The sequence below is a fragment of the Heptranchias perlo genome, unplaced genomic scaffold, assembly GCF_035084215.1.
Source record: "Heptranchias perlo isolate sHepPer1 unplaced genomic scaffold, sHepPer1.hap1 HAP1_SCAFFOLD_60, whole genome shotgun sequence".
Classification (NCBI taxonomy): Eukaryota; Metazoa; Chordata; class Chondrichthyes; order Hexanchiformes; family Hexanchidae; genus Heptranchias; species Heptranchias perlo.
The window spans coordinates 3,248,099-3,274,251 of record NW_027139623.1 but is presented as its reverse complement, the minus strand read 5'-3'; the positions used below and the strand labels follow the sequence as shown (position 1 = coordinate 3,274,251).

Genomic DNA, 26,153 nt, shown 5'->3' with positions numbered 1-26,153 from the left:
TGTGTAGGAGCTGCCTGGTTCTGTGTAGCAGCTGTCTGGTTCTGAGTAGGAGCTGGCTGGGTCTGTGTAGGAGCTGCCTTTTTTTTATGTACGAGCTGTGCGGGTCTGTGTATGATCTGTCTAGGTCTGTTTAGGAGTCTCCGTAGAAGCTGCCTATGTCTGTATAGGAGCGCCCTGGGTCTGTGTACGAGCTGACTGGGTCTGTGTAGGAGCTGTCAGGGTAAGCGGAGGAGCTCTCTCTGTCTGTGCAGGAACAGTCCGTGTTTCTGTCACAGCTGTCTGGGACTGTATGGGAGCTGTCTGGTCATGTGTAGACGCTGTCTGGGTCTGTCAATCTATTATCTTTGTCCAGGCATGAGTTGTCTGGAACTGTGTATGAGCTGTCTCGATCTGTGGATGAGCTGTCTGCGCCTGTGTAGGTGCTCCCTTGGTGGTTTATGTGCTGTCTAGGTCTGAGCAGGAACTGCCTGGGTGTGTGTTGGGACTTCATAGAACTGTGTAGGAGCAGCCTGGATCTCTGTAGGAACTGCCTGCTTCTGGGCCTGTGAATGAGATGCCCTGGTCTGTGTAGGTTCTGTCTGCTTCTGTGCAGGAACTGCCTGGGTCCGTACAGGAGAGTGTCGGTCTGCGTAGGAGCTGCCTGTGAATGATTAAGAGGGTCTGGGACTGAATAAGAACGTCATGGATCTGTGTAGGAGCTGCCTGGTTCTGCGTACGAGCTATCCAGGTCTGTATAGGAGCTGTCTGGGTCTGTGTTGGATCCGTCTCGATCTGTTGAGGTGTCTCCGTAGGAGCTGCCTGTGTCTGTGTAGGAGCTCCATGTGTCTGTGTACGAGCTGCCTGAGTCTGTGTAGAAGCTGTCTGGGTAGGTGATTGAGCTCACTAGGCCTGTGTAGGGGCTGTCTGGGTCTGTGTAGGGGTTCCCTGCGTCAGTGTGGGAGTTGCCTGGGCCTGTGCAGGTGCTGTCTGGGCCTGTGTATGTATTCTGTAGGTATTTAAGTTTGAAAGTGATGTATTTCAATCCGAAACTAGGGTCTTAAATCTAAACAAAGGAAACTACGAAGGTATGAAGCGCAAGTTGGCTGTGGTTGATTGGGGAACTTCATTAAAAGGTATGACGGTAGACAGGCAATGGCTGGCGTTTAAGAATTAAAACATAATTTGCAGTAAATATGCATCCCTTTAAGGCACAAAAACCCAACAGGAAAAGTGGTCCAAACGTGGCTAGCAAGAGAAATTAAAGATCGTATTAAATCAAAGGAAGAGGCATGTAAAGTTGCCAGACAAAGCAGTAAGCCTGAGGATTGGGAGCATTTTAGAATTCAGCAAAGGCGGACCAAGAAATTGATAAAGAAAGGGAAAATAGAATATGAGAGTAAACTTGCGAGAAACATAAACACGGACTGTAAAAGCTTCTATAGATATGTAAGAAGGAAAAGGCCAGTGAAGGCAAATGTGAGTCCCTTATAGACAGAGACGGGAGAATTTATAATGGAGAATAAGGAAATGGCAGAGAAATTAAACAAATACTTTGTGACTGTCTTCACGGAAAACACAAAAAGACCTCCCAGAAATATCAGCGGAACATGGGTCTAACAAGAATGAGGAAATGAAAGAAATTAGAATTAGTAAAAAAAAATAGTACAAGAGAAATTAATGGGACTGAAAGTCAATAAATCCCAAGGACCTAATGATTTAAATCCCAGGGTTTTGAAAGAGGAGGCTATCGAGATAATGGATGCATTGGTTGTCATCTTCCAAAATTCTATAGATTCTGGAACGGTTCCTGCAGATTGGAGGGTAGTAAATGTAACCCTACTATTTAAGAAAGGAGGGAGAGAGAAAACAGGGAACTACAGAACTGTTAGCCTGACAACAGTAGTATGGAAAATGCTAGAATCTATTATAAAGAATATGATAACAGGACACTTAGAAAATAATAATAGGATTTGGCAGAGGAACTCTAAGGTAGTAATCACTGGATTTCTTCCAGTGCCACGGGCAAGCGAGAATAGAAATAGGAGGATAGAGCAGATGAATGCATGGCTGCAAAGGTGGTGCAAGGGGGAGGGCTTTAGATTCATGAGGCTTTAACAATCATTTTCCAAATTTTCCTGGATACAGGCGTAGTGCCGGAGTTTTGGAGGACTGTTAACGTTGTACAATTGTTTAAAAAGGGAGCAAAGGATAGACCGAGTAATTACAGGCCAGTCAGCCTAACCTCGGTGGTGAGGAAATTATTGGAATCAATCTGAGGGACAGGATAAATTGTCATTTAGAAAGGCGCGGACTACTCAAGGACAGTCAGCACGGGGTTAAGCACGGGAACAGTCGGTTAAGGGTAGGTCGTGTCTGACAAACTTTATTGAATTTTTAGAGGAGGTGACAAGGAGGATTGATGAGGCTAACGCAATTGATGTAGTCTACATGGATTTTAGCAAGGCTTTTGACAAGGTCCTACATGGCAGATTGGTCAAAATATAAAGGCCCTGGCATCCAAGGGAATGAGACAAATTGGATCCAAAATTGGCTCAGTGGCAGGAAGCAAAGAGTAATGGTCGATGGGTGTTTTTGTGACGAGACGGCTGTTTCCTGTGGGGTGCCGCAGAGCTCGGTACTACGTCCTTTGCCTTTTGTGGTACACATTAACGGGTTGGACTTTTAAAAAATTCTTTCATGGGATGTGGGTGTCGCTGGCGAGGCCAGCATTTATTGTCCATCCCTAAATGCCCTTGAGAGGTGGTGGTGAGCCGTCTTCTTGAACCGTTGCAGTCCGTGTGTTTAGGTTCTCCAACAGTGCTGTTAGGTAGCGAGTTCCAGGATTTTGACCCAGCGACGATGAAGGAACGGCGATTTATTTCCAAGTCGGGATGGTGTGTGACTTGGAGGGGAACGTGCAGGTGGTGTTGTTCCTATGCGCCTGCTGCCCTTGTCCTTCTAAGTGGGAGAGGTCGCGGGTTTTGGAGGTGCTGTCGAAGAAGCCTTGGCGAGTTGCTGCAGTGCATCCTGTGGATGGTCCACACTGCAGCCACTGTGCGCCGGTTTTGAAGGGAGTGAATGTTTAGGGTGGTGGATGGGATGCCAATCAAGCGGGCTGCTTTGTCCTGGATGGTGTCGAGCATCTTGAGCGTTGTTGGAGCTGCACTCATCCAGGCAAGTGGAGATTATTCCATCACACTCTTGAGCTGTGCCTTGTAGATGGTGAAAAGGCTTAAAAATAGGGGGCATGAATAAGAAATTTGCAGATGACACAAGGATCGGCCATGTGGTTGATAGTGAGGTGGAAAAATTTTGACTGCAGGAAGATATCAATGGACTGGTCAGACGGGCAGAAAAAATGGCAAATGGAGTTCAATCCGGAGAAGTGTGAGGTAATGCATTTGGGAGAGCAAACAAGGTAAGGGAATACACAATAAATGGGAGGATACTGAGAGGTGCAGATGAAGTGAGGGACCTTGGAGTGCATGTCCACAGATCCGTGAAGGTAGCAGGACAGGTAGAGAAGGTCATTTAGAAGGCATATGGAATGCTTTCCTTTATTAGCCGAGGCATAGAATATAAAAGCAGGGATGTGATGCTGGAACTGTATAAAACACTAGTTAGGCCACAGCTTCAGTACTGCGCACAGTTCTGGTGACCATATTACAGGAAGGATGTAATCGCACCAGAGAGGGTGCAGAGGAGAGTTACGGGGATATTGCCAGGACTGGAAAATTTTAGTTACGATGACAGGTTGGATAGGCTGGGGTTGTTTTGCTCAGAACAGAGGAGGCTGAGAGGTGATTTGATTGACGTATACAAAATTATGAAGGTCCTAGATAGAGTGGATAGGAAGGACCTATTTCCCTTAGCGGAGGGGTCAATAACCAGGGGTCATAGATTTAAAGTGATTGGTAGAAGGAGTAGAGCAAAAATGAGGATTTTTTTCACCCAGAGGGTGATGGGGGTGTGGAATTCACTGCCTGAGAAGGTGGTGCAGGCAGAAACCCTCAACTCATTAAAAAACATACCTGGATGTGCATCTGAAGATCCGTGATCTGCAGGGCTACGGACCAAATGCGGGAAAGTGGGATTAGGCTGGGTAGCTCGTTTCTCAGCCGGCCCAGACATGATGGGCCCAATGGCCTCCTTGTGTGCCGTAAATTTTCTATGATTCTATGACATGGATTTAGGAAAGGGAAATCATGTTTGACAAACCTATTGGAGTTCTTTGAGGATGGAACTAGTAGCATAGATAAGGGGGAACCAGTGGATGAGGTGTATTTTGATTTTCAGAATGCTTTCGATAAGGTCCCACACAGGATGTTGGTCAACAAAGTTAGAGCACATGGAATTTGAGGTAATATACAGGTATGGATTGAGAATTGGTTACAGACAGAAAACGGAGAGTCGGAATAAATGGGTCTTTGTCAGTTTGGCATACTGTGACTAGCGGGGGACCGCAGGGATTGGTGCTTGGGCTCCAGCTATTCACAGTCTATATCAATGATTTGGATGAGGGGACCAAATGTAATATTTCCAAGTTTGCTGATGACACAAATCTGGGTGGGAATGTGAGTTTGGAGGAGGATGCAAAGGTGATTCAAGCGGACGTAGACAGGCTAAGTGAGTGGGCAAGAACATGGCAGATGGAATAGAATGTGGAAAAGTGTGAATTTGTCCACTTTGGTAGGAAAAGAGAAATGCAGGGTGTTTTTAAACGGTGAGAGATTGGGAAATGTTGATGTTCAAAGAGACCTGGGTGTCCTTGTACATGAGTCACTGAAAGCTAACATGCAGGTGCAGCAAGCAATTAGGGAGGGAAATGGTATGTTGGCCTTTATTACAAGAGGATTTGAGTAGAAAAGTAAAGATGTCTTACTGCAATTACATAGGGCCTTGGTGGGACCGCACATGGAGTATTGTGTACAACTTTGGTCTCCTTACCTAAGAAAGGATATACTTGCCATAGACGGACTGCAACAAAGGTTAACCAGACTGATTCCTGGGGTGGCAGGATAGTCGTATAGGGTAGATTGGGTCGACTAGGCCTATATGAACTAGAGTTTAGAAGAATGAGAGGTGATGTCATTGAAACATACAAAATTGTTGCAGGGCTCGACAGGGTAGGTGCAAGGAGGATGTTTCCCCTGGCTGGGGAGTCCAGAACCAGGAGTCACAGTCTCAGAATTAGGGGTAAGCCATTTCGGACTGAGATGAGGAGAAATTTCTTCACTCAGAGAGTGGAATTCTCTCCCAAAGAAGGCTGCAGAGGCCAAGTCACTGAATATATTTAAGAAGGGGATACATAGATTTCTTGACACAAAAGGCATCAAGGGGTATGGGGAGAAAGCGGGAATAGGATATTGAGATAGAAGATCAGCCATGATCGTATGGAAAGGCGGAGCAGGGCAAAGGATCGAATGGCCCACTCCTGCTCCTATTTTCTATGTTTCTATGTAACATTCGGGTACTGAATGTATTGAGTGTAACAATGTTTTGATCTCCAAACGTGAACGCTTTTTGGTGTTAGTTTTTAGTTTCGGTACAATGCAGAAGGGTCTGTGTCCACTGCACTGTATCCAGAGTCAGGCTGGAATTAAAGAACGCATATCCACCTTTCATTGTACCGTGTGTGTTGAACTGCTCTCAATGAAGGAGAGACTTTCTTTTAATTGGAAGAAGACTCCTTTATTCTGCTTGTTATCAGTATTCACAAGTTTTTGATAATATAAAAGACTGACACATTGGTTCACATTTACCCAGTAAACCATCAGAGAATCAGCACAGACCACGGATCGGGGCATTTACCCAGTAAACCATCAAGTTAATCAGCACAGACCAGGGATCAGGGTCTTTGCCCAGTAAACTATCAGAGAATCAGCACAGACCAGGGATCAGGGCCTTTGCCCAGTAAACTATCAGAGAATCAGCACAGACCGGGGATCAGGGCCTTTGCCCAGTAAACTATCAGTGAATCAGCACAGACCGGGGATCAGAGCCTTTGCCCAGTAAACTATCAGAGAATCAGCACAGACCAGGGATCAGGGCCTTTACCCAGTAAACTATCAGTGAATCAGCACAGACCAGGGATCAGGGCCTTTGCCCAGTAAACTATCAGTGATTCAGCACAGACCGGGGATCCGGGCATTTGCCCAGTAAACTATCAGAGAATCAGCACAGACCGGGGATCAGGGCCTTTGCCCAGTAAACTATCAGAGAATCAGCACAGACCAGGGATCAGGGCCTTTGCCCAGTAAACTATCAGTGAATCAGCACAGACCAGGGATCAGGGCATTTACCCAGTAAACTATCAGTGAATCAGCACAGACCAGGGATCAGGGCCTTTACCCAGTAAACTATCAGTGAATCAGCACTGACCAGGGATCAGGGCCTTTACCCAGTAAACTATCAGTGAATCAGCACAGACCAGGGATCAGGGCCTTTGCCCAGTAAACTATCAGAGAATCAGCACAGACCGGGGATCAGGGCCTTTGCCCAGTAAACTATCAGAGAATCAGCACAGACCAGGGATCAAGGCCTTTGCCCAGTAAACTATCAGTGAATCAGCACAGACCAGGGATCAGGGCCTTTACCCAGTAAACTATCAGTGAATCAGCACAGACCAGGGATCAGGGCCTTTACCCAGTAAACTCTCAGTGAATCAGCACTGACCAGGGATCAGGGCCTTTACCCAGTAAACTATCAGTGAATCAGCACAGACCAGGGATCAGGGCCTTTGCCCAGTAAACTATCAGAGAATCAGCACAGACCAGGGATCAGGGCCTTTACCCAGTAAACTATCAGTGAATCAGCACAGACCAGGGATCAGGGCCTTTACCCAGTAAACTATCAGTGAATCAGCACAGACCAGGGATCAGGGCCTTTGCCCAGTAAACTATCAGTGAATCAGCACAGACCAGGGATCAGGGCTTTTACCCAGTAAACTATCAGTGAATCAGCACAGACCGGGGATCAGGGCCTTTGCCCAGTAAACTATCAGTGAATCAGCACAGACCGGGGATCAGGGCCTTTGCCCAGTAAACTATCAGTGAATCAGCACAGACCGGGGATCAGGGCCTTTGCCCAGTAAACTATCAGTGAATCAGCACAGACCAGAGATCAGGGCCTTTGCCCAGTAAACTATCAGTGAATCAGCACAGACCGGGGATCAGGGCCTTTACCCAGTAAACTATCAGAGAATCAGCACAGACCAGGGATCCGGGCCTTTACCCAGGAAACTATCAGAGAATCAGCACAGACCAGGGACCAGGGCCTTTACCCAGTAAACTATCAGTGAATCAGCACAGACCGGGGATCAGGGCCTTTACCCAGTAAACTATCAGTGAATCAGCACAGACCAGGGATCAGGGCCTTTACCCAGTAAACTATCAGAGAATCAGCACAGACCAGGGACCCTTTCAAATGTCCAATGAAATTCATTTGCATAAGCACAAACGTATAGTCTTCAATAAACCAGCGTATTCGGGCATCGTAATATAAAGTAATCATTTCATTAATTTGCTTCCCATTGAAAACTATTCCTTGATGTATTTAAGTGTGGTAACCTGGTGCAGTTTTAATAATGCAACAAAAATGGGGTTTATCACCAAAATAAGCATTTTAATAAGAATTTCCAGTCCTCCACCAGTGAGTAACCTGGTTTATAATCATTTTGAATAAATATATTGAAGCATTTACTTGTTTCATTGATGTAAACTAGTCAATTTTTTAGCAAGTTAAATATTCTTTGATGTGAAGAACCTTTTAAACGTGGCCACTAATGCCTGTGTGCCAATGAAAATGAGCACAATTTGAAGAGGTTCCTGAAACAGCGCAATCGGTGGAATCTCGCAATGCCGGTCTGGGGATCTGGTCAGTTCTGCGGGCAGAACCTGATCCCGGACCATTAAATCTTGAACCAGCGTAAAACATGGCTGAAAATAACAACGGAAGTGGTTTTGGGCGTAACTCATGGACGTTTAAAATAACCCCGTTCTTTTGCCCTGGTTAGGCCGATTCCACCCGGAATGAACTGATATTACTGGTGTAAACAAACACAAATTCGACCCCTATATTTTAAATTCTCCCTTTTAATCTACCATAAAAACCCCTCTCTAGCACACTATCTCGCTCTCTCTCTGTCTGTATGTTTCATTCTCACTCTGCTTGATTCTCTCCGTTTCATTCTCTGTCTCTCACTGTCTCAATCTCTTTCTCTCTCATGCTCCCTGCTCATTTTCATTCTATCTCTGCTTCTCTCTGTCTCTGTCTCATTCTCTCTCTCTCTCTCTCTCTTTCATCCTCTCTCGCTCTCTTTCATTCTATCTTCTTCTGACAAGGTATCTTGAAGCAAAATTGTGAAGATTTCGAGCAAACTGATTTGAATAAGTTATTTTCATCCCATATTCATTTGTGGCACAGCTCAGGTCAATTCAACGCCATTGTCTATACAAGGGACACGTGTCTCCTGACTGATCAGTCTGTGTGTGTGTGTGTGTGTGTGTGTGTGTGTGTCAGTGTCACTGGTCCCATAACTTAACCAAGGGATCACGCTCGCAGCCTGTCTCCCCTTCCGCTATGCCTCCATGTGTGTCAGTCCCATAAAGTAACCCAGGGATCCTTCTCACAGCCTATCTCCCCGTCGCCACGTGTCTCTGTGTCTCCTGGTCCCATAAATTAACCCAGCGATCCCCCAAGCACCCGGTTTCCCCCTCGCCATGTGTCTCAGGATCTCGTGGTCCAAAAACGTCACCCTGTCGTCTGTCTGTTTGTCTGTCTGTCTATCTCTGACATTCCATCTCTCCATTTATGTAGAGCGCACCCATTCTGATCAGGCCCACAGTAGTGACTGTGATTGCCAGGTTTGCCCATTTTACTGTGGGTCAAGGGCGGTCATTGTGTGGAAGTCCAGCTGATCTCTTTAATGCCAATGTTATCAATGAAATTGATCAGAATCAGGTTAAAGATAATTTCCGGGTTCGGTGCTGTTAGGAAAACATGTACTTTCCATCCAGTGGGATGTGTCGGGGACAGAATATGAAATAGGATTTAGTTCTATTGCTTGAAACTCTTCAGATCTTTCTACAATTTAACTAATTTAACAATTAGATTCAGTGGGTATTTCACCCCGTTCTTCAGCTCCTCTCTGAATTTATTCTGAGTCAGGACATAAATACACGTGTTTGTGCAGGAACTGAGGAGCTGCAGCATTCCTGCTGTGCGTTTTGTGATCAAAAAAGGACTAGTGGAGGGGTAAGAATCAATGTTTGTGATTCGCCGATAGACATTAATTACAACCAGTGTCACCCATAACAATATAAAACTGCCCGTTATACTGAAGAGTAAAATGATGGATTTCTTTCGGTTCTCCATCTCTGGATCCTTGTGATTCTCTTCATTGCTTCGGCCCCGGAGTCCCCTGCGGATTCGACCGGACACTAAAATACGTCTGATGGTCAGAACATTGAGCAGCAAAATCAGAAGGAACGGGACACAAGGGGTTAAAATGCGATGGAACATGTTATATGCGGCCCATGCGGTGGAATCATGGAAGCTCGGTTTAAGCACACAAAACCAGGGAACACTATCAATTATAATTACAGGTTCATATGCAAAGTACCAGGGGAGACTCTCCAAACAGCTCAGCACACTCACTGTTCCCAGAACCACCGCCGCCGTTTTTTCGGTGCAATATTTTGTTTTCAGCTTCTCACAACAAATGGCCACAAATCGATCAAAGGTGAAAGCGACTGTGAACCAGACAGAAACCTCGGTGATTGCAAAAACCAGGAAGGTAATGAGTCTACACACTGGAGTAACGTTCAGGAATGAAACTGGGAAATACATCCAACGAACCCACCTCAATATCGAATCAGTGATAACGACAAGGAGATCGGCCACTGCCATTCCCACCAGGTAGCGACTGATACATCTGGAGAGACCGCACTTTCCTCGGGACAGGATCACAATCGCCACCAAGTTAACTGTAAAAGAGAGAGAAAAGAAGCAGAGTAATTATTGATTAGACCTGGAGCCAAAGCAGCAGTTTGAGAGGATCTGGGGTCAAATGTTCAGTTTTGTTGCTGCACCAAGGGTGAAAAGTGATTCATTGACCTGGGCATCGCTTTCTGGCAGAGAGATGTTTTTAAACGCAATGATCAATAAATAATTGGAGAATCGATACAGAAAGTGAATAAAGTGAGCACCGTATCCACTGGAAGGGCTGAGTGAGGGCGCAGTGCCGGTGGCGAAGTAGAAGGCTTTTTACCGAACGGGAATCAAGCGGATTAAAGCCGGATTTGGGCTCCAGACAGACGGGAAAGAGAGAGAAGGTCGGGAAGGTACGGGGACAGGGGCAGATGCAGCTGGTTTGTTGCTCTGTGTTAAGAGAGGCGGCAGGAGCTGGCTCGAAACGGAGAAAGGCAGCTGGAGACCGAGCCGGTGAGTGAGATTGGGAGGAAGACAAGGAAATGGACATGTCGGAGCTGGTGGGGAGTCAGGAGCAGCTGGTTTCTGAAAGCGGATCAACTGAAACAGCAGATGGGGAGACTGAGGATTCAATGCATTGGGAGGAGAGGCTGGGATTCACAGGGAGAGACTGCAGCAGAGGGTTCTCGGAAATCTAATTGATACGTCCCAGTAACACAACTCATTTGATATATTCAACCAATGATCTCTGTGGTTATTGGCGTCAATGATCAGCTCGTTGGGCATAAAATGTGTTGAATAAATTTACATTGCTCATTCAATTAAAATTATAATAAAATTCATTAAATCATTTTCGTTCTTTATTGAATTAAGCTGACACATAGCTTTTAGAATACAATATTCTAATAATTCATAGCTGTCCAGAAATGACTGAGTCTATTCTTTAATTACATTTCAATTATGTTTATTGATTCATTCAGTGAATAAGTAAAAGGAACATTCACATAAACAGACTGAGGACCTGATAGCGGTAAACACACCCGGCGAGAGTAGAATGAAACTCTCACAATCTGACAACATCTTAATAACACCTTCAAGTCACATTTCCTCTTCATAATTGTACTGGAAGTTTCAGCAGTTCATTCCGAGTAATTGCACGCCCCGCTGCTGCTTTCTCTCTCTCTCTTTGTGTCTCTCTGTGTCTCTGTCTCTCTATCTCTATCTCTGTCTCTCCCTCTTCCTGTCTCTCCCTCTCTCTATGTGTGTGTCGATCTCCATGTGTCTCTCTGTGTGTATCACTTTATCTCTCTCTCTACTCTCTCTATCTGTCTCTCTCCCTCTCTCTATTTCTGTGTCTCTCTTTCAAACTCCCTATGCAACTTTTTCTATGTCTCTTCCCGTATGTCTCCCTCTGTTTATCTGTCTCACTCTGTCTCCATCTCTGTCTCTCTCCCTCTCTCTCGGCTTCCCTCCGTCTTTCTTCCTCTCTCTCTCTCTCTGTCGCTCCCTCTCTCTGTGTCTCTCTCGCTCTTGTAGGGTTCCTTCTCTCCCACCCTCTTGTTTTTCTTCTCAGTCTCTTTCTCTGTCTTTCCTCTCTATCTCTCCGCCCTCGCTACTCTCTTTCTCAATGCCCTTTTTCACATCCGATTTAATCCTAACGTCCTGCAGCTGCATTCTGTTCACCAGCCCCGTGTTCCAAAGTTTTGATTCTCAGTGTCAGTTTATTAAATGGTGAAGCCGCTGTGAGTAGTTTAATGTTTCTACAGATCATCCAAGTCTCCATCTGTTTACCTACACTGTTTACTTCCTCTACACTGCAAGGCATAAACCTCACGATGATTGAAATTCCTTCTCCTGTAATTATAAAGTACACCGTTAGATGGTGGCATTCTACAATTAACAAAACGCCAACATCACCGCTGCTGCTTATAATCCACAGATGCATAGAAGGGCTCACAATTACAACAGATAAAGTGCAAACTGATCCAACATAACCTGAAAACATTGCATTTTACGGTGAATTCAACCACAGTGAATCAGAGAATGAGATGTGAAAGAATCAGCAGCAAACTCAGTTCAGTAACCAGACATCTGAAGCGGCGTCAGATACACACACAATGAAATTATCTTTCATAACAGTGATAACCAATAAATACATTGAAATCCCAGTTAAACTGAACCATGTTATTGTGGAGGGAGGGCATTGCGCTGCCTCCTTCTAACACTGAGACCGTGAGCTGTCTCATTATCAATCACTGAAAACACATTGATGAAAAAATATTCCAGGACAGGTTAGTCCCACAACATGAAACTTTTTTTTGCTTCTGATGGTCTGATACCAGCTCTTAGCCGAGACACCAGATTCCCATACATTCAATACAGAGAATAGTTCAGTGACAATACCAGCGTTGGATATTCAAAGTACATTACAGATATAAAGCAATTGCTGCAAGACCGAACATTTAGAAGTTAAGGACACACCATTATTCAACAATACATTCAGTACGATGAATAATCCAATAACAATGCCAGTGTTGGATATACCAAGTTAATTGCAGATATATTGCACCTGTTACAAGAGCAAAAGAGCAGAGACTTCGGACATACCATCAACTGATAGAACAGAAGAGGCAGTTGTGTAAAACACACTGGGAGAAATAAAATGCTAAGTACAGTTGCACAATCAATAGCGATTTACCCTATTAACAGCTGAGATAACGGCTTACCCAAAACTCCAACGGCTGCAAGAACAGGATAATAAATCCGTTCTATCTGACGAATTACTGGATATCCCATTTCTGTGAGAAGCACTGACTTCCGTTGGCCGATAATCTGTAGCTCCGGCTGACACTGTGTATTGATTCATTCCAACGACCCCTGATTTATACAGGATTAAATCTCCACTGACACGATTAGGCCCCTGATCATTGTTATTAATTACAGTAACTTGAACAAACACATTACATCACCAGCTTTGACTCCAATGTACAATAATGACGTGGATATAACAGGAACACCTCAAAGTCCAGGACATTATCTTAATCGGACCTCTCTCAGGAATAAAGTTACGTGCTGTGCTCTGAAAGGACCGATCCAACAATAATGAGCGGCTTCATTTGCAGTTTTCAGATAATTGTATTGATCATGTACACTCCTGCCGATTCATTTATCAATGTTACCGATTTCTCCGCAGTGTACACTGAATCCGGGGACACAAAGAGTCCCGTTTCACTCTGTTCCTGCAGTTTCCCAGTTAAAATATGAATTTTGAGTTTCAGGCACGAGGACAGTTAAAGACAGGTTCAGGATTGATGCCTAGAAATGAATGTGGGTGATATAAGGGGACGGACACTGAACGAGCTCCATTGTCTTTCCTCTCTCCACTGTTTCACTGCAGATATTTCCCCGTTTGTCCGACATTTGATTCATGGCTCCAGTAAAGTGCGCCCCGTGTGACTGAGCTGAGCTCATGACCCGATATGACCTCCATCACAAAGGCCCCGTGCTTCCATCACCCGCCTTCATTCCTCCCTCAGCTCAATTCCATTCAAACCCTCATCCATGCCTCTGCCCCTCCAGACTCCATTCTTCCAGTTCACTCCTGGCCAGCCACCAATCCAAACCTTCCCAACTGCACCAGGTCCTGCTCGGTCTCAATGACCCTCACTGACTTCCAGTTCCTCATCGCCTCATTGCATTACATTTAAAATTCTATTTCTCTGTTTCAAATCCCTCCATGGTCGAATCCTCTCAATCCATTCCCTCCACTGCCGACCCCTCACCTCTCCACAGCGAAAATGATAGAATCACATAACACAGAAAGAGGCCATTCAGGCATTGTACCTGTGCGGCCTCTTTGAAAGAACTATCCAATTAGCCGCACTCCCCTGCTCTTGTCCCTTAAACCCACAGCAAATCCACCCGTAACCTCCTCATTCATCGATCACTGGCCTCTTTTGGTGGGACTACCCTCTCTTGGTTCCACTTACCGATCCGATCATAGCCAGAGAAGCTTCTCTTCCAACCCTTACACTATTATATCCGATGTCTCTAAAGATTCAATCCTCGGCTCCCTCCTCTTCCTCATCTACATGCTGCCCTTTGGTGACATTGACCACAGATATCGACCAGCTTTCAGATGTACGTTAACAAAACCATCACCTCTCTGGACCCTTCCAATGTGTTTGTGGTGTGAGACCGACATCCTGTTTCAGATGAGCCACAACCTCCATTATTCCTCCTTCTGTGCTGTGTGATTCGATCATTTTATGTTTGGAGAGTTGGGGGAGGGGGCGGTGGGCAGTGGAGGAAAGGGATGCAAAGGGGTGGGCCATGGAGGGATTTGAACCAAAGAGAATTTGAAATTCAAGGCGATGGGGTACTGGGAGTCAGTAAGAGTCAGTGAGGCCGAGGAGGACCTGGTGCGGGTTGGAAGGTGGAGGATGGGTGGCCGGCAAGGAGTGAACTGGAGGAATAGATTCTGTGACTCGAGTTAAAAATTGGGATGTCATGATCTTTAGTCCTACATTCTCCACATCCTTGCCACGCATTCCATCTCCAACCCCTCTCTTTTTGATTGGTGAGTCCCTCACCAATCACCCAAGCCCTTACTGACCTGCATTGGATTCCCGTCTCCTTAGCCTATAGTTTATTTTTATTATTTCTCACAATTAAATGCATCAAGACCTCACCCCTCCAAATCTTTGTAACCTCCTCCAGCCCTACAGCCCCTCCCAAACACTCTGCTCCTCCACCTCTGGTCGTTAGTGCGTCTGCTAACTACTTTGGCCTACTTTGGAAGCCGTACCTTCAGCTATATCCAAGGCGGAGAATGCCCTCCCTAAGTCCCTCCATCTCCCATTCTCCTTTCAGCTGTCAAAGGTGGGTCAGTGGTGGCTGTCTCCCCTCTGAGTCATAAGGTTGTGATTTCGAATCAGAGTCCAGAAACTTGAGCACGAAATCCAGGCTGACACTGCAGTGCAGTACTGAGGCAGCGCAACATCGCAGGAAGGACAGTACTCAGAGACCGCTATTCTGTCGAAGATTTAATACCGAGGGGGTGCTTTAATCTAGGAGGGTCAGTATTGAGGGAGCTCTGCTCTGTCGCAGTGTAAGTTCTGAGGGAACGCTGTACTGTAGTTAGGTCAGAACTGAAGGAGTGCTGTACTGTGGGAGGGTCAGCACTGCGTGAGTGCTGAACTGTCAGAGAGTCAGTACTGAGGGAGTGCTGTACTGTAATAGGGTCAGAACTGAGGGAGTGCTGTACTGTGGGAAGGTCAGTACTGCGTGAGTGCTGAACTGTCAGAGAGTCAGTACTGAGGGAGTGCTGTACTGTCAGAGGGTCAGTACTGAGGGTGTGCTGTACTGTCAGAGGGTCTGTACTGCGGGAGTGCTGAAATGTCAGAGGGTTAGGTCTGAGGGAGCGCTGTACTGTGGTAGGGTCAGTACTGAGGGAGCGCTGCACTGTTGGAGGGTCAGTGTTGAGGGAGCGCTGCACTGTTGGAGGGTCAGTACTGAGGGAGTGCTGTACTATCGGAGGATCAGTACTGAGGGAGCGCTACATGTTTGGAGGGTCAGTGCTGAGGAAGCGCTGCACTGTTGGAGGGTCAGTGCTGAGGTAGTGCTGTACTGTCGGAGGTTCAATACTGAGGGAGTGCTGTACTGTCAGAGGTGCCAACTTTCAGAGGAAATGTTAAACCGAGTGCCCATCTGCCCCCTCGGGTAGATCTAATAGTGTTCTCCACGATACCAATATTTATCCCTCAACCAACATCAATAAAACCGATTTTCTGGTCATTTACCTCATCGCTGTTTGTGGGACCTTGCTGTGTGTAAATTGGCTTCAGCGTTTCCTACATTACCACAGTGACTACACTTCAAAATGTACTTCATTGACTCTGAAGCGTTTTAGGACGTCCTGTGTTCTTTAAAGACGCTATAGAAATGCAAATAGTTATTGTTATATTTTACCATTCTCCACTCTCTTCATCCCAGCATTGGCGGCCATTCCTGCAGACATCTAAATTCTACTCTCGAAAATCAAACTCATCGGCTCCGTCTCTCCATTTACATCTCCTCCTTTCACACCCTCCTTAAATCCATTCATTGACCAAGGTTTTTGCCAGTCCTCCTGATATCTTTTTATTCCTTTTGTGCCCGTCTTCCCTCAATCCTCCGTGAAGCCAATTGGGAACGTTTTTTTTTCGTACATGGGATGTGGGCGTCGCTGGCGAGGCCGGCATTTATTGCCCATCCCTAGTTGCCCTTTAGAAGGTGGTGGTGAGCCATCTTCTTGAAAGCTGCAGTCCGTGTGGTGAAGGTTCTCCCACAGTGCTGTTAGGAAGGGAGTTCCAGGATTTTGACCCAGTGACGATGAAAGAACGGCCGATATATTTCCAAGTCGGGATGGTGTGTGACTTGGAGGGGAACGTGCAGGTGGTGTTGTTCCCATGTACCTGCTGCCCTTGTCCTTCTAGGTGGTAGAGGTCGTGGGTTTGCGAGCTGCTGTCGAAGAAGCCTTGGCGAGTTGCTGCAGTGCATCCTGTGGATGGGACACACTGCAGACACAGTGCGCTGGTGGTGAAGGGAGTGAATGTTTAGGGTGGTGGATGGGGTGCCAATCAAGTGTACTGCTTTGTCCTGGATGGTGTAGAGCTTCTTGAGTGTTGTTGGAGCTGCACTCATCCAGGCAAGTGGAGAGTATTCCAACACACTCCTGACTTGTGTCTTGTAGATGGTGGAAAGTCTTTGGGGAGTCAGGAAGTGAGTCACTCGCCGAAGAATATCCAGCCTCTGACCTGCTCTTGTAGCCACAGTATTTATATGTCTGGTCCAGTTACGTTCCTGGTCAATGGTGACCCCCAGGATGTTGATGGTGGGGGATTAGGTGATGGTAATGCCGTTGAATGTCAAGCGGAGGTGGTTAGACTCTCTCTTGCTGTAGATGGTCATTTCCTGGCACTTGTCTGGCACGAATGTTACTTGGCACATATCAGCCCAAAGCCTGGATGTTGTCCAGGTCGTGCTGCATGCGGGCACGGACTGCTTCATTTTGTGAGAGGTTGCGAATGGAACTGAACATTGTGCAATCATGAGCGAACATCCCCATTTCTGAAGTTATGATGGAGGGAAGGTCATTGATGAAGCAGCTGAAGATGGTTGGGCCTCGGACACTGCCCTGAGGAACTCCTGCAGCAATGTCCTGGGGCTGAGATGATTGGACTCCAACAACCACTACCATCTTCCATTGTGCTAGGTATGACTACAGCTACTGGAGAGTTTTTCCCCTTATTCCCATTGACTTCAAATTTACTCGGACTCCTTGGTGCCACACTCGGCCAAATGCTGCCTTGATGTCAAGGGCAGTCACTCTCACCTCACCTCTGGAATTCAGCTCCTTTGTCCATGTTTGGACCAAGGCTGTAATGAGGTCTGGAGCCGAGTGGTCCTGGCGGAAACCAAACTGAGCATCAGTGAGCAGGTTATTGGTGAGTAAGTGCTGCTTGATAGGACTGTCGACGACACCTTTCATCACTTTGCTGATGATTGAGAGTAGACTGATGGGCGGTAATTTGCCGGATTGGATTTGTTCTGCTTTTTGTGGACAGGATACCTGGGCAATTTTCAAAATTGTCGCGTAGATGCCTAACTTTTAGCTGTACTGGAACAGCTTGGCTCGAGGCACAGCTAGTTGTGGAGCACAAGTCTTCAGCACGAGGGCCGGGATGTTTTCGGGGCCCATAGCCTTTGCTGTATCCAGTGCACTCAGCCGTTTCTTGATATCACGTGGAGTGAATGGAATTGGCTGAAGACTCGCTTCTGTGATGGTAGGGATTTCGGGAGGAGGCCGAGATGGTCATCCACTCGGTACTTCTGTCTGAAGATGGTTGCAAACGTTTCGTCCTTGTCTTTTGCACTCATGTGCTGGACTCTGCCATCATTGAGGATGGGGTTGTTAACAGAGCCTCCTCCTCCCATTAGTTGTTAAATTGTCCACCACCATTCACGACTGGATGTGGCAGGACTGCAGAGCTTTGATCTGATCTGTTGGTTGTGGAATCGCTTGGCTCTGTCTATAGCATGTTGCTTCCGCTGTTTAGCATGCATGTAGTCCTGAGTTGCAGCTTCACCAGGTTAGCACCTCTTTTTTTTAGGGACGCCTGGTGCTGCTCCTGGCATGCTCTTCCACACTCCTCATTGAACCAGGGTTGATCCCCTGGCTTGTTGGTAATGGTAGTGTGAGGAATATGCCGGTCCATGAGGTTACAGATTGTGCTGGAATACAATTCTGCTGTTGCTGATGGCCCACAGCACATCGTTGATGCCTAGTTTTGAGCTGCTAGATCTGTTCTGAATCTATCCCATTTAGCACGGTGGCAGTGCCACACAACACGTTGAATTGTATCCTCAGTGCGAAGACGGGACTTCGTCTCCAAGAGGACTGTGCGGTGGTCACTCCTACCAATACTGTCATGGACAGATGCATCTGCGACAGGTAGTTTGGTGAGGACCAGGTCAAGTCGCTTTTTCCCTCGTGTTGGTTCACTCACCACCTGCCGCAGGCCCAGTCTGGCAGCTATATCCTTCAGGGCTCGTCCAGTTCGGTCAGTAGTGGTGCTACCGAGCCACTCTTGGTGATGGACATTGAAGTCACCCACCCAGAGTACATTCTGTGCCCTTGCTACCCTCAGTGCTTCCTCCAAGTGGTGCTCAACATGCAGGAGGACTGATTCATCAGCTGAGGGAGGACGGTAGGTGGTAACCAGCAGGAGGTTTCCTTGCCCATGTTTGACCTGATGCCATGCGATTTCATGGGGTCCAGATTCAATGTTGAGGACTCCAAGTCCCACTCCCTCCTGACTGTATATCACTGTACCGCCACCTCTGGTCGGTCTGTCCTGCCGGTGGGACAGGACATACCCAGGGATGGAGATGGAGGAGTGTGGGACGTTGGCTGAAAGTATTATTCTGCGAGTATGTCTATGTCAGGCTGTTGCTTGACTAGTCTGTAGGACAGCTCTCCCAATTTTGGCACAAGTCACCAGATGGTAGTGAGGAGGACTTTGCATGGTCGACTGGGCTTGGTTTGCCTTAGTCGTGTCCGGTGCCTAGTGATCCGATGCCGGGTGGTCCATCCGGTTTTATTCTTATTATGAATTTTTTTTTAGCGAGATTTTTCAGCTAAGTTTATTACATTAAAGGCGGTCTACGAATACGAGTTGTTGTTGAATTTCATTGCAATGTGTTCATTATTTGTCCACTATTTGAGCAAAAGTAATTTCTGGGCTAATATTCTTGTACCAGAAAGAGGTTTGTATAACAGACGGAATTGTTGAGATAAAGTAACATTGGCAAGGACTCTTGAACCATTTTATTGAAGCTGCACTCATCCAGGCAAGTGGAAAGTATTCCATCACACTCCTGACATGTGCCTTAAAGATGGTGGAAAGGCTTTGGGGAGTCAGGAGGTGAGTCACTCGCCGCAGAATACCCAGCCTCTGACCTGCTCTTGCAGCCAGTGTATTTATATGTCTGGTCCAATTAAGTTTCTGGTCAATGTTGACACACAGGACGTTGATGGTGGGGGATTCGGCGATGGTAATACCGTTGAATGTTATGCGGAGGTGGTTAGACTCTCTCTTGGTTTCATTTGTCCAAACATGGACAGAAGAGCTGAATTCCAGAGGTGAGATGAGATTGACTGCCCTTGACATCAAGGCAGCATTTGACCGAGTATGACACCAAGGAGTCCTCGTAAAATTAAAGTCAAAGGGAATCAGGGGGAAACTCTCCAGTGACTAGAGTTATACCTAGCACAAAGGAAGGTGCTAGTGGTTGAAGGAGGCCAATCATCTCAGCCCCAGGACATTGCTGCAGGAGTTCCTCAGGGCAGTGTCAGAGGCCCAATCGTCTTCAGCTGCTTCATCAATGACCTTCCCTCCATCATAACATCAGAAATGGGGATGTTCACTGATGATTGCACAGTGTTCAGTTCCATTCGCAACCCCTCAAATAATGAAGCAGTCAGTGCCCGCATGCAGCACGACCTGGACAAAATCCAGGTTTGGGCTGGTAAGTGGCAAGTAACATTCGCGCCAGACAAGTGCCAGGCAATGACCATCTGCAACAAGAGAGAGTCTAACCACCTCCGCATGACATTCAACGGTATTACCGTCGCCGAATCCCCCACCATCAACGTCCTGTGTGTCAACATTGACCAGAAACTTAACTGGACCAGCCATATGAATACACTGGCTGCAAGAGCAGGTCAGAGGCTGGGTATTCTGCGGCGAGTGATTCACCTCCTGACTCCCCAAAGCCTTTCCACCATCTTTAAGGCACAAGTCAGGAGTGTGATGGAATACTTTCCACTTGCCTGGATGAGTTCAGCTCCAACAACACTCAAGAAGCTCGACACCATCCAGGACAAAGCAGCCCGCTTGATTGGTACCCCATCCACCACCCTAAACATTCACTCCCTTCACCACCGGCGCACAATGGCTGCAGTGTGTACCATCCACAGGATGCACCGCAGCAACTCGCCAAGGCTTCTTCGACAGCACCTCCCAAACCCACGACCTCTACCACCTACATGGCCAAGGGCAGCAGTCACATGGGAACAACACCACCTGCACATTCCCCTCCAAGTCACGCACCATCCCGATTTGGAAATGTATCGTCGTTCCTCCATCGTCGCTTTGTCAAAATCATGGAACTCCCTTCCTAACAGCACTGTGGGAGAACCTTCACCACACGGACTGCAGCTTTTGAAGATGGCGGCTCACCACCACCTTCTCAAGGGCAATTAGGGATGGGCAATAAATGCCGGCCTCGCCAGCGACACCCACATCCCGTGAACGAATGAAAACAAATCTGCAGACATCTCAATGAAATCGGTTTGTACAACTGTGAGTCAGTCTTTAGGGAGTTTTCTTTTTAAAGTGAGACCAGTTACAGTCACTAGGATGAAGGTATTTAATGTTTTTGTCTTTTTTCTCTTTTGTTGTATCCCTTTTCCTGCTCTCTGAGGCTGATGACCAGGGGACAGGCTTTGAGCGGCCCTTCAGTTACATTATGCGACCAGTGATACTGAGAACACACATTCAACAATCATGTGCTTACCCATTTATGTCACTTTTTTCTATCAAATCAAACACTCCGAGCTATAACAGAGAATGTCCGTGAATCATTCCCTTTTATCCACAGTGTATTGTAAATGAGTGCAGCCGGCACTGAGTGAGAAACTTGAGAGTTTGGTAAGTGTGGGAATTTAAGGGTTAATCCCTTTTAAAATCTATTGTTAATTGCAATTAACTTTTAAGCCAGATCAACTATTTATGTTCAATTTTAAACTTTACATTTGTAAGCTTCTGTCAAGCTTAAGCAGAGACAAACAAGCAATCTCTCCTACTGGAGAGCTGCTGTAGTTTGTTAATTGGTAAGCTAGATTAAACTGGTTCTTGAAACAGTAGCACAACAGGGCTGACTCATCTGAGTCACGATCAATGGAAATACAGGGGCCTGTGAGGGCAACCGGCACTGAGTGGAGCGGACACGGAGTGAGCAACTTGTGAGTTTGGGAAGTGTGGGATTTCGGTGAAGTGGTGGAAGGAGGTGCTCCTTTGCCTTGCTTCTCCTAAGTTATTCCGCAGAGCGGCGGCGGACCTGAGCAGCAGCAGACCTGCAACAAGAGAAAACGGCAGTGTGTGACGTCTCAGGTGAGGCAGGCAAATGATTGGCAGTGACTGTGGGCTAAATTTTAGGTTAACATATAGCATATAACTAAATTTTGTAAACTAAGCTTAACTTAATTAATCTAATAAATTAAACGAGGTAAGTAATTTTATTAACACTAAGTTAGATAAATAAATAAATAAAATAATGGGAGAACAGGAGATGTGTTGCTGCTGCAATATGTGGGAGCTTGTGGACATTTTTGTCCAGGGCGACTAAATCTGCAGCAAGTGTCTGAGGCCCGAGGAACTTTAGCTCCGAGTCGAGGAACTGGAGGCCGAGCTGAAGGCATTGCGAGACATCAGGGATGGAGAAAGCTACCTGGACTTTTTGCTCAGGAGGCAGCCACACCTCTTTGAGTAAATACTTTAGAATTGTCACGTGGTCTGGTACAGGAGGGGGTGACCTCGAGTGAGGCAGGTACGGGGATCCAGGAGGTAGTATTGAATGAGCCTCAGTCCCTACACTTGTTCAATAGATTTGAGGTTCTTGCAACCCTCGTGGACAAGTGCGGGGATTGCGGGGAGGACGAGCAAACTGACCATGGCACCGTGTTACAGGAAGCCGTTCAAGTGGGAGGAGTATAAAGGAAGGGGTTAGTAGTAGGCGACAGTATATTTAGGGGGATAGACACTGTTCTCTGCAGTCAGGAGCATGAGTCCATAAGGCTATATTGCAGACCCTGTGCCAGGATTAAGGACATCTCCTCCGGGCTGGAGAAGAACTTGGAGTGGGAGGGGGAGGATCCAGTTGTCGTGGTCCATGTATGCATCAACGACATAAGTTGGACTAAGAAAAAGGTTCTGCTGAGAGAATTTGAGCAGCTAGGGTCTAAATTAAAAAGCAGAAACACAAAGGTAATAATCTCTGGATTATTACCTGAGCCACAAGCAAATTGGCACAGGATAAATAGGACCAGAGAGATGAATGCGTGGCTCAAAGATTGGAGTGAGAGAAGTTGGTTTCTATTCGTGGGGCACTGGCACCAGTACTGGTGAAAGACAGAGCTGTTCCGTTGGGACGTACTTCACCTGAACCATGCTGGGACCAGAGTTCCAGCGAATCGAATAACTAGGAAGGTAGATAGGGCTTTAACCTAAATAAGGCGGGGTGGGGGCGGGAGGGGGAGGATCCCGGTGGTTTGAAAGCGAGAATGCTCAAGAGGAAAGACGAGGAAGCAGGGCAGGAAAGTGATTGGGGTAAGGATAACCAGATTGTGTCAGGAAGGGACAGAGCGTACAAACAAAAGAGTGCACGAACAAATAGGGTCCGGGTAAGAAAAAATGGTAATAAGACAAATTGGGCCATCGTACAAAAAATGGTAAGATATTTAAAATGTAAAAAAGCAAATCTAAAGGCACGTTATCTGTACGAACGAAGCATTCGTAATAAGGTAGACGAAATAATAGCGCAAATAAATGTAAACGGATATGATTTAATTCCGATTAAGGAGACATGGCTGCAGGGTGACCAAGGCTGGGAGCTGGTTATCCAAGGGTATTCAATATTTAGGAAGGACAGGCAAAAAAGGGAAAAGGAGGTGGGGTGGCGTTGTTAGTAAAGGATGAAATCAGAGCAATAGTGAGAAAGGATATTGGCTCAAAAAGGCAAGATGTACAATCTGTCTGGGTGGAGTTAAGAAGCACCAAGAGGCAGAAAACACTGGTGGGAGTTGTCCACAGGCCTCCAAACAGTAGTGGTAATGTAAGGGACGGCAATTTGCAGAAAATAAGGATACTCCATTTCGACAGGCCGAAACAAATTAGCAATAATACTGTGGAGGATAAATGCCTGGAGTTTGTATAATATGTTTTTTTAGACCAGTACGTTGAGGAGCCAACCAGGGAACAGGCTACCCTAGATTGGGTATTGTGCAATTAGAAGGGCTTAATTAATAACCTTGTTGCGCGGGTCATTTAGGGAAGAGTGAACATAACATGATAGAATTCTTCATTGAGATGGAAAGTGAAGTAGTCCAATCCGAAACTAGGGTCCTAAATCTAAACAAAGGAAACTAAGAAGGTATGAGGAGTGAGTTAGCTATGATAGATTGTGAAGCTTCATTAAAAGGCATGACGGTGGATAGGCAATGGCCGGCATTTATGGAGCAAAAACGCAAAAGGAAAAGCGGCCCAACCATGGCTAACAAAAGAAATTAATGATAGTATTACATCCAAAGAGGAGTCATATAACTTTGCCAGAAAAAGTGGCAAGCCTGAGGATTGGGAGCAGTTTAAAATTCAGCAAAAAAGGACCAAGAGATTAAATAAGAGGGGAATAATAGAGTGTGAGAGTAAACTTGCAAGGAACAAAAAAGTGGACTGTGAAAGCTTCTACAAGTATGTAAAAAGAAAAAGATTATTGAAGACAAATATAGGTCCCTTACAGTCAGAAAAGGGAGAATTTATAGTGGGGGACAAGGAAATGGCAGAGCAATTAAACAAATACTTCGGTTCTGTCTTCACGCAAGAGGACACAAATGGTAGTGAACCAAGGGACTAGTGAGAAGGAGAAATTAAAGGAAATTAGTATTAGTAAAAAAAAGTGCTGGAGAAATCAATGGACTGAAAGCTGATAAATCCCCAGGGCCTGATAATCTGCATCCCAGAGTGCTAAAGAGGTAGACATGGAAATAGTTGATGCATTGGTTGTCATCTTCCAAAATTCGATAGACTCTGGAACAGTTCCTACAGATTGGAGGCTGGCAAATGTATCCCCACTATTTACAAATGAAGGGAGAGAGAAAACAGGGAACTACAGACCGGTTAGCCTAACATCAGGAGTAGGGAAAATACAAGTGTTTATTATAAGGGATGTTATAACAGGACACTTAGAAAATATCAACGCGATTAGACAAAGTCAACCTGGATTTACGAAAGGGAAATCGTGTTTGACAAATATACTGGAGTTTCTTTTTAGGAGGTAACTGTAGAATAGATAAGGGAGAACCAGTGGACGTGGTGTATTTGGATTTTCAGAAGGCCTTTGATAGCGTCTCACATAAGAGGTCAGTGTGCAAACTTAAAGCACATGGGAATGGGGTAATATACTAGCATGGATTGAAAATCGGTTAACAGACAGGAAACAGAGAGTGTGAATAAATGGGTCTTTTGTGGTGGCAGGCAGTGACTAGTGGTGTACCGCAGTGATCAATGATTGGGTCCCAACTATTAACAATATATATCAATGATTTGGATGAGGGAACCAAACGTAATCTTTTCAAGTTTGCTGATGACGCAAAACTAAGTGAGATTGTGAGTTGTGAGGAGGATGCAAAGAGGCTTCAAGGCGATTTAGACAAGTTGAGTGAATGGGTAAATACACGGCAGATGCAGTATAACGTGGATAAATGTCAAGTTATTCACTTCGGAAGGAAAAACAAAAAAGCAGAGTATTATTTAAATGGTGATAGATTGGGAAATGTTGATGTACAAAGGAACCTGTTTGTCCTTGTCCACCAGTCACTAAAAGCAAACATGCAGGTGCAGCAAGCAGTTAGGAAGGCAAGTGGTATGTTGGCTTTCAATGCAAAAGGATTTGAGTAAAGGAGTAAGGAAGTCTTACTGCAGTTATGCAGGGCCTTGATGAGACCACACCTGGAGTATCGTGTGCAGTTTTGGTCTCCTTCCCCAAGAAACGATATACTTGTCATAGACGGAGTGCAGCGAAGGTTCACCAGGCTGATTCCTGGATGGTAGGAGTGTCGTTTGAGGAGAGATTCGGTCGACTAGGCCTGTATTCACTAGAGTTTAGAAGAATGCGAGGGGATCTCATTGAAACGTACAAAATTCTGATCGGGCTAGACAGACTGGGTGCAGGGAGAATGTTTCCCCTGGCTGGGGGGTCTAGAACAAGGTGTTACAGTCTCAGGACACGGGGTAGGACATTTAGGACTCAGATGAGGATCAGCCATGATCATATTGAATGGCGGAGAAGGCTCGAAGGGCCGAATGGCTTGCTCCTGCTCCTATTTTCTATGTTTCTAGGCCAGTCATTTTAACCTCGGTTGTGGGAAAACTTTTAGAAATGAAAATTCGGGATAAAATTAACAGTTACTTGGACAAGTGTGGATTAATTAAGTAAAGCCAGCACGCATTTGTTAAAGACAAATCTTGTTTAAGCAACGAGATTGAGTTTTTTGCTGAATTAGGGAGTGGAGGAGAGGCGTTGGATGTGGATGGTGTTTGAGCAATTCATGGGCCTTCGTGCGTCCAAAATCAAAACTATCTGCGTAACTCCAACTGCGCCCTCTTTCTTGCCCTTTACCTTTCCACCTTCGTAAGCTCCCAGCCCTCCCACTTCAACTAACTGTGTCCTCACTATTCTTACTCTAAGCAGTTTCTGTTCTCTCTTGCTCCACCCTTCAGCTCACCACCTTGTTCATGAAGCCCACGATCTGTTCCCTCGATCTCCGACAGCCCACGCCACGGATGATTCAAATTCAGCTTCTCTTTCACATGTTTCCTGACGTTATCACTATCACCCAGCACAGCAGCTTCCTTCAGAATCAT

At 46.0% G+C, this 26,153-nt stretch overlaps 1 protein-coding gene across 1 annotated transcript; it reads right to left on the bottom strand.

The window, feature by feature from the left end:
- Nucleotides 1–679: 679 nt before the first annotated feature.
- On the bottom strand, nucleotides 680–26,153 carry LOC137316687 (probable G-protein coupled receptor 139). The gene is made up of 3 exons (XM_067980532.1): nucleotides 26,015–26,153; nucleotides 9,109–9,965; nucleotides 680–985 (listed from the first exon to the last, which is right to left on the bottom strand). Exons 1-3 carry the CDS (start codon nucleotides 26,151–26,153, stop codon nucleotides 680–682), a joined length of 1,302 nt encoding a protein of 433 aa, XP_067836633.1.